A 13,624-nucleotide genomic window follows, 5' to 3' on the forward strand; every position below is an offset into this window, starting at 1 on the left:
GTATAAAACGACTCATTCGCTTCATTTTGAATAGATACATAACACCCAGTTTGCTCTATTTCTTCTTCAGAATCTCTTAAACAAGTCTCCCTAGTGATAGGCCAATCTCTGTCTGAAGATTGTAACCAAATTGGACCGGACATCCATAAAGGATTATCAATTAATTGTGAGGGAATACAACCTCTAGACAAAATATCAGCGGGATTTGTTACTCCGGAGATGTGAAACCATTGTGCTTTTGGACAATTTTCTTTTATTTGGCATACCCGATTCGCCACATATATGTCTTTTAGAAATACAGTATTCAACCATTGAATAACCGTCGAAGAATCTGAAAAGGCTATTATTTTCGAGATGATAATTCGTTTTTCATACTCTTCTGTAACACGTTTTACTAATTGGGATAAAAGTACAGCCGCAGCTAATTCCAATCTAGGAATTGTAATTAATTTAGTCGGGGATACTTTAGATTTTGCACATAATAAATTGACAACGATTTTACCATCATTTCCGATTGTTCTCACGTAAACAACTGCACCGTATCCATCTTTACTCGCATCTGCAAAAGCAATCAACATAATCGGAGATGTTGTCACAACACCAGAATGTCGTGCAAACTGAAAATGCTCAAGTATCGGCCATTCTTTTCTTAATATTGACCAACTTTTCGATATATCCTCCGTTACATCATCATCCCAACCCAAAGTCCGTTTCCACAATTGCTTTATCAAAAGTTTTAAGTGTAATATAAATGGTGCAAGAAGTCCCAATGGATCATAACATCGAGCCACCGTGGACAATATTATACGCTTCGTACATTTTGAATCTGGAACTTGAAAGAAAAATTTTAAATAATCCGTCTCCGGGTTCCAGTACATACCCAAAATTTTTGTGTCCGTTATAAATGTCACCGAATTTACAAGTTGTTGATCATTTGGAATCAACTTCAATAGATCGAGAGAATTAGAAGACCACTTAACTAACTCGAATTTTCCTTCTGCGAATAATGACACTGATTGTGAATACAAATTGAATGCTTCCTCTTCCGAAGGAATGCTGCAAACCAAATCATCTATGTAAACATCTGTCGAAACTATTTTCGTTGCTAAAGGATAACTACATCCATTTTCTTTTATCAATTGCTTTATAGTACGAAGAGCTAAATATGGACTTGATTTCACCCCAAATGCTAAACGATTAAATTCAAATACCTGAACCGGATCATCAGGACTGAAACGCCAAAGCAATCTTTGAAACCTCCATTGATGATCAACTAATTTTATTTGATGATACATTCGTCGAATATCCGCTGTAATCGCTATTCGAAACAACCTAAAATTCAGCAATAAAGAAAATAAATCGGTTTGTAGTTTTGGACCACCATGTAAAATGTCGTTCAACGAAACATCATTATCGGATGATGTACTAGCATCTAAAACTACACGAATTGGTGTACTCGAACTACTTTGCTTAACAATGGCATGATGAGGAATGTAATACGCAGGTTCCGAATCTTTTAAATATTCATCCTCAACCAAATGCATATAACCTAACTGAATTGCTTTTTTCATTATCTCATTATAACTCAAACGAAACTCCGGAAATTTCGCCAACCTTCTTTCTAATGAATAGAGCCGAATCAATGCCGTTGTCTTAGAATTACCCAAAGTATTCGGAGAATTCTTAAAAGGAAGCGCTACCGTGAAACGTCCCTCATAATCTCTACTAAAAGATGTAGAAAACAAATTTTCGCATATTACTTCTGCTGGGTCCGGCAAAATATTCTTTGGAACTTGTTCCATCTCCCAAAATTTATTAACCAAGTCATTTAACCGACACTCCTCCCTTAAACTGAAGAATACACCGAACTCTCCCTTTGACTCTAACTTACGAACCTTTCCCATAATCATATGACCAAATACCGTTTGTACCGCCACTGGAGATCCCGATGCTGATGGTACCGAATTACCCACAATAATCGAGAAAAGATCCGCCCCCATAATGCCATCAACTTCAGCCGGTTCGTCAAATTTTTCATCTGCCAATTGTATATTTCCAAAATTCTTTAAAAACACCGCGATCAATTTTGGCTATTGGAAGTTTATCCGTGATTTTATCTACTAAAAATGCCTCAATAGAATATTTCTTATTAAGATCATACCTAGACGAAACAATAATACTTGTAAAACCTTTAATTGAATTTGAACTGAATCCAACCCCATGAATTGACGTTGAACATTGTGAAAACTTCAATCCTAATTTCTTACAACACCTATAAGTAAGTAAGTTAACTTGACTGCCACTATCTACTAAAAACCTAGCTTTCTTCAAACTACCCGAACCGTTCAAAACATTTACCACAACCGTCGACAATAAAACCGTATGAGTATCCCGATCACCCATAGCAGTAGCACAAAAATTGTTATTTGTTGAAACCAACGTATTTGTATTCGAATCCGATTTCGAATTTGGATATTTTTCCAGTTCACCCCGTATACGTCCTAAATGTAATAGGAAGTGGTGTTTTCTGGAACACTCTGAACATAATTTCTCTGAAGGACAGTCTCTTACCCCGTGATTTTGCGATAAGCAATTGTAGCACCATTTGTTATCCCGTACTGTAGCATATCGTTTAGATGGCGATAGTTGTTTGAATTTATCACATCTACTCAACGAATGATTTTTCCGATTACAAAAAATACATATATCCGACCGATCCATTCCTACGCAAGAATTATTTTGATGTACAAAAAAGGATTTCGAATTACGAGTTTTATAGCTATCACCTCTACTAGTGGTTGATTGCTGATTTAGAGCCAAAATTTTCGATTGTTCCTTCACAAACTTAATCAAATTTTCATAGGTAGGTATTCCATTACCCCTAATAGTCATTTCAAACGATCTCACCGTATCAGAATCAAGCTTAGAAAGGGCCTGATGCATTAAAATGAAGTCCGACATATCATCTAATTTAAGCTTTTTCAAAGCCTGTACCGCACAATCAAATTTTTCCAAAAATATATTGAGACCCTTAGATGACTCACCCTGTATCGATTTGAACTCTAAAATTTGGCGTAGATAATTAGTTGCAAGAGCGCGCTTATCCTGATATTTTTCCACAAGCGAATTCCAAATGATTTCATAATTTTCTCCAGTAGGAGCTAATGAAGAACAAATAGTCAACGCAGATCCTTTCAAACGACCTACCAAATAATTCACTTTATCAGTATCCGTAAGTAACTTATTTTCATGTATCAAACTCTTGAATATTGAATAAAAGGTTTCCCATTCTCTAATATTTCCCGAAAATTCCGGCAATTCAATCTTCGGTAGTGTAGGAAGATTACGTATCAATCCCTGAGGTTCAACATTAACCGAAGAAACATCTTTCTGAATTTGTTCTCGTTCCAATTTAGCCGCTGAAAATTGAATGTGACAACACATTTCATCAATAGTTCTAAATATATTAAAGTCTGGTTCGAACTCATCATTAATTTCAAAACTGAGCTCTGTTATATCGTCTATTATTTTCAGTAGGTCATTCTTTGTTGAATTGATTGAACTGACCATTGTTAAAAATTTAGTTTTAGCTACTTCACTTGTTAATGATTTTGACAAATCCAATGAATTCTGCAGTATCGAAAATAAAGATTCTTTCTTAGCAATAAGCATCTTAATTTTCCGTTCAGTTGACGTTCCACCCATTGTGTTGAAAGTCAAGTGCGCAGAATACTCGAAAACTAACCCCGCGAGTCTAAACTGTGAATTGAATACCTTTGTGTACGCTTGGCAACAAGGCTTACTCTGGGACTCGAATCGTATTTGATAACCGCTGAAAAAATACAAAAACTACCGCACGTTTTTACTTCGCTCAATACCGTATGAACGAACAAAATAAACTGAATTAATATTTCCGAATACAATTAGGAATGAAATGAAAATGAGTTCCGAAACTCTGTATACCGATTGAAACCTAAATAAATGTAACCGAAACTTGAATTAAAGTTCAAAAAACCCGTGCTCGAAGAACCAAAAAATGTTGCATTTTCCCTATATTTGAACCAATAAAATGATGTTATAATAAATAATCTTACCAATATAAACTGCTCTCTGCGTCCACACAGCACCGCACTGTATAAGGATGTAAAGGAACAGGGTATAAGGATTGAAATGGAACAAAATGGGACTTATACAATGCAAACTGACCTTCTAATGGACTGTAATCCTAATATATTTAAAATGTACGTCAATTAAACCAAAACCGTTATATTAAACACCGAAAACTTTATACTAACAACCTTTAACTTTTCTTTCCGACCGCCGATACATCTTTTTCATCTGACAATACATACGTCTCGATTTCCCAGAATGCGCGACGTTGCCAAAACTAAACATCATAATTACTTAAAAACGGCTAAAACAAGCAATATTTCACAGAAAAAACTAACCAGAAAGATGTAAAATTTTACCAACCGTAAGGGCAAAACTATTGAAAGAGGCAAGAATTAATTATTTAAAAAAAAATATATATCTCGAAAGACTTTTATAATGGGAATTTTGTCATAGCAGGTGGGTTATCCTTTGATCTACATTCTCCCTCGGTTTGACGTGGTCTTTACGGGACACCCTGTATATATAGCTGTATAATTATACCAGAATATGGTATTTCCAGAATATTTTGTTTGGATCTTTGATAACTTAAGTATTATATTGCACTATGGAGTGATCATTCGTGAAAGTATACTCATTTTTTACCTCGTTTCACCTACAACTGCAGACATTGAAAAAACTTGCGCTGTCGTCGATTGAACCGTTTTGCCGATTAAATCAAACAACATCTTTTCAGACAGAAATTTTCTTAATCATCGTGAGATGCTACTCAAGAATGAATATGGAGTGAAATATTAAAAGTTTCAACATCATAAATAGAAGGAAAGATACACAACTTGTTCGCAATTGGTTAGCAGCAATAAATCGTACTTGTACTCAACCAGTCGAAACAGGAGGGGATCACATAACCTCACTCCACCCAATGAAGAAGTCTAAACACCGTATCCGGTTAGCAATAATCAGTGCGGAGACATTCATTTTCGGAAAATAATTGACGACCAATAAAAATCTGAAGATGCGTACCGCAGTTGTAGACAAAACGTCGGATGAAAAGCCTACTAGAGCAAGGCTAGAAGAATCGAAATTTTTTAACTCTATGTGGCGTGTAGTGAAAGCTTCAAGTTTATATTAAAACATCGTTTTTGTTCAATTCTCGGTATTTTCTTAATTGATTTTCTTCAATTTAGTGAAAATTCTTACTTCCAGAACTGGTATCCACAATCTTCTCTAAGGACGTCGAAGGTCTAATGAACACTATATTTTTCCGCCTGAAACAATAAAAGATTTGAATATGAGTAGAAAAGTAATGCAGTTGAACACACACAACAATATTTAAATCAGTAAATGGCAATTAGGATTAATCAATAAGTAAAAAGCGGAAGATAGAAACATACTACAGTCGATGCAACGCAACGTTGGCTAGATTCGATCGACGCGTCGATTCGTCCCAGTCGACGCGTCAGTCCACGTCAACACACCAGAATAATTTAACAAGATGGTCCTGAAGTACTCAAAGTTACTCCTCATTGAATCATTTGTTTTTGTGTTCCGTTACATGACCTTGCTCAGAAATGAAAACTAGTTTGTTTTCTGATTTTTTTCTATCGCATACATGAGTTGACAGTGCGATAATAAAATCTCACCGCATGCTGATATTTGAAATTTTTACTGCTGCGAACAGATACATCGGTGAATTGATTGGGCGTTATTTCTGACAATATTCTTCTTCTATTATTTTTATATTGTTTATATCATTATTTTTTTGTTATGAAATTACTCTCACGTCTTAACACACAGCCGTGAAAACCATGATTAATGTATTATTTATATTATTATTTTATATCATATATATTACTATTTTTTGTTATTCATTTATATCTCCTTAATACTTTTCTCCCAACGATTTCAATTGTTCTTTGTTATTAATTATAAGACAAAAATAGTTAATACAAACTTTCTTCGTTCCATATTATGGAATCATTATGGAATAAAGTTTACATTTTACAATGGACATACTTGCTCTAAGTGGCCAGAATGTTGACAAGAATTATTTGAAAACATCAAATAGAATACTCACTTAATTATGATTCCCACAATTATTGGTATTAGTAGTAAAAGCAAGAACAAGGCATACAAGGCATTTCCTCCAGATGAATCGTCTTCTTCAATTGTTTTTCCAGAATTAGTGGGAGGAGGAGTCATTGTTGGGTCCCCTAGGGTCAAATTTGAAATATTGTATATTGAATGTCGATATTTCGTCCTATACTTATTCAACATAACAATAAAAACATTATAATATTCTGCTTCTTTCAAAGGTTTGTTGACGATGTCAACTTTCAGAATTGAATTATTTTTTATCTCATCCCCATTTCCAATTGTAAAATTCAGAATATTCGATGAATTTTTTTTTACATCTAATGCTGCCACAATTCTAAGACGAGATCTTGATTCTAACGTTGTGTTCACTATTTGTTCAAGTTTCACTAGATTTGGATCTGTTGTCTCTGAAGCTTGGTCATTGATAATAATTAACACATATTTCTCAACATTACTTGAATGACTGACTTCAGTTTGGCTTGTATACAATGCTATGCTCACTGTTGTCTTTGTATAATTCGTTACAAAAATTGTAGAATTATCCAATTCTGGACTTGGTGGGTAAGAACTGTCTTTCAATACTGCCGGATAACTGTCGTACATATTGTTGACTGCAACAATTTTTATTGTAAAATCCTCAGCAGCGGGAATTTTTGCAATCTGAAAATCGATAAAGAAAAAATTCCGATTATTCTTTTCAGTCTATTCTCCAATGTTAATCATGATTGTGAACTGGGAAAAGAAGTTATAATTTTTATAAGGGAAGAAAGCGACTTATCATGACAACATGAAATAATAGCATATTGTGCAACAAGTGGGGAAAGACCAACTTTTCTCGCGAGTGAGGAAGTTTGTGGCACGAGCAAGAGAGGCGAGTGCCGCAAATACACGAGCGAGAAAAGGAATTTTCCTACAACTGCTATGAAAAGTATTCTTCATAGCTTACTCAATCTCAAAACTATGTATTGCTCATACTGTGGGAAATATTATGTTTTACGGCACTTTGCCCACACCTCACTTGGTAGACTAATGAAATTGGGCTTTTGAGCCGTTTTTATGAAAACGCAATAAATTAGCACATACTGTCAACAAAGGCCATTTTGATTTGAATCAAGTCCATTACTTGAATTATTGAAATTTGTGCAGTTGTAGGAAAAGTATAGTGTGCAACAAGTAGAGAAAGTCCTTCTCTCGCTTAGGGTCCGTGCAGCACGACACGAGCGAGACAAACACAAACGAGCGAGAAAAGGACTTTCTCCACTTGTTGCGCACTATACTTTTCCTACAACTGCACAAATTTCAATAATTCAAGTAATGGACTTGATTCAAATCAAAATGGCCTTCGTTGACTTCTTCTTCTTCATGTGCCCTGTCAGTTTTGTCCGACGTTGGCGATCACCATTGAGAATGCTTCTCGATCCTGTGCCATATGCAAAAGATGACCTGCATTTCTTATTCCGGTCCATTCTTGAATATTTCCGAGCCAGGAGGCTTGCCTTATTCCTACACCCCTCTTTCCTTCTATTTTGCCGCTGATTATCAATTGCAGAATTCGATAGCGACTTCCCGTCATCACATGGCCCAGATAGGATATCTTCCTACGCTTGATGACATTAAGCAATTCTCTATTCTTGTTGGCTCTTCTTAACACTTCTTCATTTGTTTTGTGTGCTGTCCAGGGAATTTTGAGCAGACGTCTGTGTATCCACATTTCGAATGCTTCAATGCGGTTCAATGTTGACAGCTTGAAGGTCCATGTTTCGACACCATACAAAAGCACCGGGCAAACATTACACTTGACCATTCTCTGCCTCAAGTCTAGGTTAAGGTGGTCATTACATAAAAAGGTCTTCATTTTTACAAAAGTGGTCTTGGCCATTGCTATTCTACGTTTAATCTCCATATCCGGATCCAGCTGGTCTGTAATTATAGACCCCAAATAAAGGAATTGGTTTACCCTTTCAATGGGATTTCAGTTCAATTTGAGTGAAGCATCCGGATATGGGTTACGGCTACATACTAAAACACTTGACAGTATGTGCTAATTTATTGCGTTTTCATAAAAACGGCTCAAAAGCCCAATTTCATTGGTCGACCAAGCGAGATGTGGGCAAAGTGCCGTAAGAAATAATATTTCTCACAGTATGAGTAATACATAGTTTTGTAATTGAGTAAGCTATGAAGAATACGCTACTTTTCATAGCAGTTGTAGGAAAAATGACCTTTGTTTAGTAGCCATTTCTCAACGATTGGTCCTTCCATTGAAATGTAGTGACTCTGTCTGCTCGCAGATGACGCTGTGCATTTTCGCGTCACACACACCATAGAACAAGTATATATATACTTACTCTATGTCACACACTTCGGCCCCTGCGGATTTGAAGGGGTCGTTGCAACGCAACAGTGTCACCTCTACTTGTTGATGAGACAGGGTGTGTCTTAGGCAGAGATCGCTGGAAAGCCTAACTGAAGTGTCCACCAGCGATCTCGGGACGAAATACCAAACCCCTGGGAGAGGTCGCACCTCGTAACTTGGCTCGAGAAAGACTCGCCAAAGAAAAATCGCCTTGTATCATTATTAGATTATCAATATGTTTCATCATATCATACATTATACAACAATTTTTTTTTTGCGACCTTCACCCTTCACCTATAGAATTCGCTGAATTTTGAGTAATTTCAACTAATTTTAAGATAACTTTGGTAGAAAAGATCTATGTTGTGAAAAATAAATGTATCATGTAACATAGAAATAATAGTCAGGTTCCTGAAATGCATAAGAACAAAAGTGAAGGCTCTAGGAATAATAACCTTACAGCTTCATTAAAATAAATTTTCAGTCACCTCCTACATGTAATGTACCTAGTAACTTAGTGTTTCTGCCGGATAGGGAATAAAATCCCTTATCGAGTGTTTCTATACAGAGTCATCTCTTGTTTAAGAAATGATGGATGCAAACTCAATAGAATCAATAAGAATAAGAATTGATAGGCCAATTGAAAAGTCCCCGGTCTACCATAGTAAAACACATTTTTTTGGCAAAATTCTATTTCATTATTCAACCTAGTTGCCTTCGAGGGCGATACAGCGATTATACCGATCTTCCAAATTTTCGATACCATTTTTGTAGTACTATTTGTCTTTCGCTTGAAAATAGGCCTCAGTTTCGGCGATTACTTTTTCACTGGCGCTGAATTCCTTTCCAGCGAGCATTCGAGGTCTGAGAACAGGAAAAAGTGATGATAGAGCTCTGACATTAAAACATTATACAGGCACTTTTTTACGTAGAATCCAGATTCGAATTTTGTAGAAATAAGTGAAAAGCATAGAAATAATCAGACTGACGGAAGGACACTGCTCTTGTTATAGAAAGCTCAATTTTTCTGTGTTCATCAACAGTTGAAACCATAGAAATATTGAGACTCTTAGGTGAAAAGAGGTTTTTGGCCATTTTCTATTATTTATATTAATTCAAATCATACGATGTTATACATTTTTGAAATCAGGAAAAATTAAGCTTTCAGAAAATGGCACAAAAATTGAGTGTTCCTATTTGAAAAAACATAACTTTGGATCATAGCTTCGTAATTAGAAACCCTTTCGAAAGTATGAGCACGCCACTGGATTTTTCGTAAAAAAGTGCCTCGATAATGTTTTAATTTCAGAGCTCTATCATCAGTATTAGCGGAGATATACATGTTTTTCGATATCGCCATTTTTCCAATTTTCGCTTATAACTCGACAACAAAAGAAGGTGGCCAAAAATGAATACTACCCTTGTTAGATTCTCAGAAAAAGAGACCGAGAATGGGGTATCAGATTTTGTCTATTTCATCTGGTTTAAAAGTTGTAGTGCTAAAACATCGAAATTTGCCCACCCTGTACAAATATTCCTGAATGATATGATGTACACGTTCAGATGATATCTGCACAATGTCTGCTATCTCGATCAACTTCACTTTACGGTCATTCAAAATTATTTTGTGAACTTTTTTGATTTTTTCGTCGGTGACAGCCTCTTTTGAACGTCCACTGCATTCACCGTCTTCGGTGCTCATTTCACCACGTTCATACTTAGCATACCAATCAATGATGGTTGATTTTCCTGGTGCAAACCCCGGAAACTCTTCATCATGCCAGGATTTTGCTTCAAACTCATTTTTCCTTTCAAAAAGCAATATTTTATCAGCACACGAAATTATTTTTTTTCCATCTCTTTTCAAATAACAGAAGTAGCTACACTCACAACGCAATATCTCACAAACTAATGGTCAGACTACTGTCAAATTTTGACACGCATCGTTTGAAGTTGGTACTAACTAAAAAAAAATCATATGGATTTGATACTAGCACCGCCTTCTGTGGATCAGACCGAGGACTTTACAATTGGCTCAATATAACTTTACTTTTAGTATACCTTAAAACTATAAGTAAGATTCCATTTATGTGGTGGATACTTATACGTGGAAAATCCATTATTAGAAGTAATTGATATCTTGAAATATTGTAGAATTCCATTTGTCCTATTGGGATGATTCCAGAACACATCCATGGATGTAAAATTATTCCAATTGACGAACAAGTTGTATGGGGGTTCTGAAGCTATAAGAAAAAATAAATTATAAGAAATTTAAAAGCTATGCGGAAGTATGAATAAACTGACAGTTGTAAAAAAATTAATTGATAATAATCCGCGGTTTTCCTGAGTGCCACATAATCCATAATTATATCACACTTTCAAATGAATATATTTTTTGTTTGCAACAAATACTTAATTCCTCTTTTTCACTGTTTTTAATTAATAGAAATCAATATTGAAAAATGAGGAAAACACTGATCAGATGCCGGGAGCATTTGAGTGCTAGGTCAACTCATGGAGAATATTATGTTTGATTGCAAGTGAATGACAGGGACGGCGCGAGCAATTTTGGCGCCTGAAGCAAAGAATTTTTTGGCGCCCCAGCCTGACCACCTTCATAACCCCCCTACCAAAAAAACATCACCTGCTCCGATGAAAATACAGAACTTTCTACTTCCGATGAAGAATCTAGTAATCGTGCTTAAGAATATTAAAGTCTAGTGAATGAAGAACATTGAAATATTTCAATATACAGGGTGGCCATTTGAAAACGAAACAGACGAGATTACAGACGAAATAAAGTTTTTCGATAGAAATGCTCGGACAGGTCGATTTCTGTTTCGAGGGGGACAACTTAAGATGTAGGTTACGGACGCATAGCGCTTCAACCCTTGCTACTACAACCCTCACCCCCAAATTTTGAATAGGGAAGATGGGGTGAGTGATACCTCATTTGAAAGGTATTTTTATACTGATTTCAGCACAGTCATTGTTTTTTCATTTTATGCATTAGTTCTCGAAATATTCTTAATTAAGTATTTGAAAATGAAGTAGTGTTTTCATGGCACTTGTAGTGTTTTGTGAAAAATCGACATTTTGAGCTTCAAAACAACCATGACTGTGGATTCCTTCCTAACTAACTAACGCATGAATATTTCGAGAACTAATGCATAAAATGAAAAAACAATTACTGTGCTGAAATCAGTATAAAATTACCTTCAAATTGAGGTATCACTCACCCCATCTTCCCTATTCAAAAATTGGGGTGGGGGTTGTAGCAGCAAGGGTTGAAGCGCTATGCGTCCGTAACCTACATCTTGAGTTGTCCCCCTCGAAACAGAAATCGACCTGTCCGAGCATTCCTATCGAAAAACTTTATTTCGTCTGTAATCTCGTCTGTTTCGTTTTCAAATGGCCACCCTGTATAATATTATGCCGGGTTTCTCGAGGCTCTCCAATGAAATAAAACAGCTAATTACGCTGTAGGTATCTTGAATTATTCCTGGATTTCTACGACGCCGATGAAAATTGCGTGAGTAATATACCTGATATTTACTCTCACAATACACAGCGTACGATCGATGAAAGATTGCCTATCATATTACAAGATATAAAGGGTGGTAGGGCATGCAAAGCTTCGAAACATAAATGGGATTAAAAAAATTAGTTCCGCTGAAAACATTTGGCATTTAACAGTAACTAGTTTCGAATGCAGAATCGTAGGAATTTTCCATATGTTGAATGTGTAAACAACTTCAAAATAGTTCGAAAGCGAAGATAGTGTTTTTTTTTCGTCTTTGTGAAATACATTTCATCCCTCTTTCAATTAGGGTAATAGGCAATGCTGCTGATTTTGGTTGGGTTGCCACGAGTTATTTATTGAACATGCGGCTTAGTAAAGACGGTTTGGAGATTTTTATTGCAGGGAATGTTGATAAACTCAGCGAAGCGGATCAACATCATGTTGTTTTTGAGGATCAAGACTATATTTTTTTAGAGATATGAAAAGGAGGCAACAAACTGGGCTTAATTGCCGCCCCTCGAATAGAGGCGCCTGAAACAGTCGCTTCACTGTTTCGCCCCTAACGCCGGCCCTGGTGAATGATATAGTAATCAAGTAATCGAATAAAAACTTCTATTGAATAATTTAGGGAAACAAAATTTAAGATTAATTCTTATTGAAATTTTGAAGAATGTTGTAGTTGTTGGTTTTGAATATTAATTATATCTACTCACCTGTCTCTTGAACTAAAATATCGTTCACCCTACCAATATTGACATATTTAAATTTTTCCTTATTTGTGGCTTCAATCTGAAAATCAGAATCATCAATTATTGATATTGAATAAATAAAAATAATAAAATTTGAAATTTATATAACGTATTTAACGAAAATAGATATTCTTTTCATTCTATGATACACTGAAATCGTAAAAACTGGTTTTGGATCTTTCGAATATTTTCATGAATTACACAGAATGGTTTATAAAACTTGAAGTGAAAAAAATAAGTATACCAATTAAAATCAGCAGCCTGTTTGGGCATATGAATATTCTTCATCATAAATGAGGTGAATTTCATTCTTGAAAATTCGTCTCGCATTATTTTCAAAGTACCTAGTATTTAGAAATTAGTTTTATGACATTGTTAATTTCTGGAGAACATCTTTAAGGGAGGTTTTGAAATTTTTATCGCACTGCAGATATTATACTTACAACAAAGATGCCTTAACGCCCTTAACTTATGGTGAAATGGATACTTGCAGAAATTATAAATGAACCCTTGTAAATATTATCGTGCCGGCACTGGTTTCTTTTCAAATATATAGGGAATTACATAGGCGTAGAACTTTGCTTTCGCCGTTTTTTCCGAATTTCGAGACTTTATTGTAAAGAACTGGTTATGCATTTATGATTTATGAAAGTCCATCGCTGGCCACTACTTTCTCCCATCTTTCGGGCAGCGTTCCAATCCCGTGTTGAAAAAACTGGTCATCTTTTGAAGCCATCCACGAATCGACCCAATTTTTTTCTTCTTCAGACCGAAAGTGCTGTTCAG

The 13,624-nt window shown here is 35.6% G+C and overlaps 1 protein-coding gene across 1 annotated transcript in view; it reads right to left on the minus strand.

The window, feature by feature from the left end:
• Positions 1 to 13,624, minus strand: part of LOC123682596 — a 96,205-nt gene that overhangs the window by 30,161 nt on the left and 52,420 nt on the right. The window contains exons 19-22 of the mRNA XM_045621326.1: positions 12,803 to 12,878; positions 10,625 to 10,809; positions 6,188 to 6,867; positions 5,311 to 5,378 (exon numbers count right to left, since the gene is read on the minus strand). Of these exons, the coding sequence (XP_045477282.1) occupies positions 5,311 to 5,378; positions 6,188 to 6,867; positions 10,625 to 10,809; positions 12,803 to 12,878 (1,009 nt within the window). The remainder of the gene's footprint in view (positions 1 to 5,310; positions 5,379 to 6,187; positions 6,868 to 10,624; positions 10,810 to 12,802; positions 12,879 to 13,624) is intronic.

This window comes from Harmonia axyridis, chromosome 1, assembly GCF_914767665.1.
Source record: "Harmonia axyridis chromosome 1, icHarAxyr1.1, whole genome shotgun sequence".
NCBI classification, from domain to species: domain Eukaryota; kingdom Metazoa; phylum Arthropoda; class Insecta; order Coleoptera; family Coccinellidae; genus Harmonia; species Harmonia axyridis.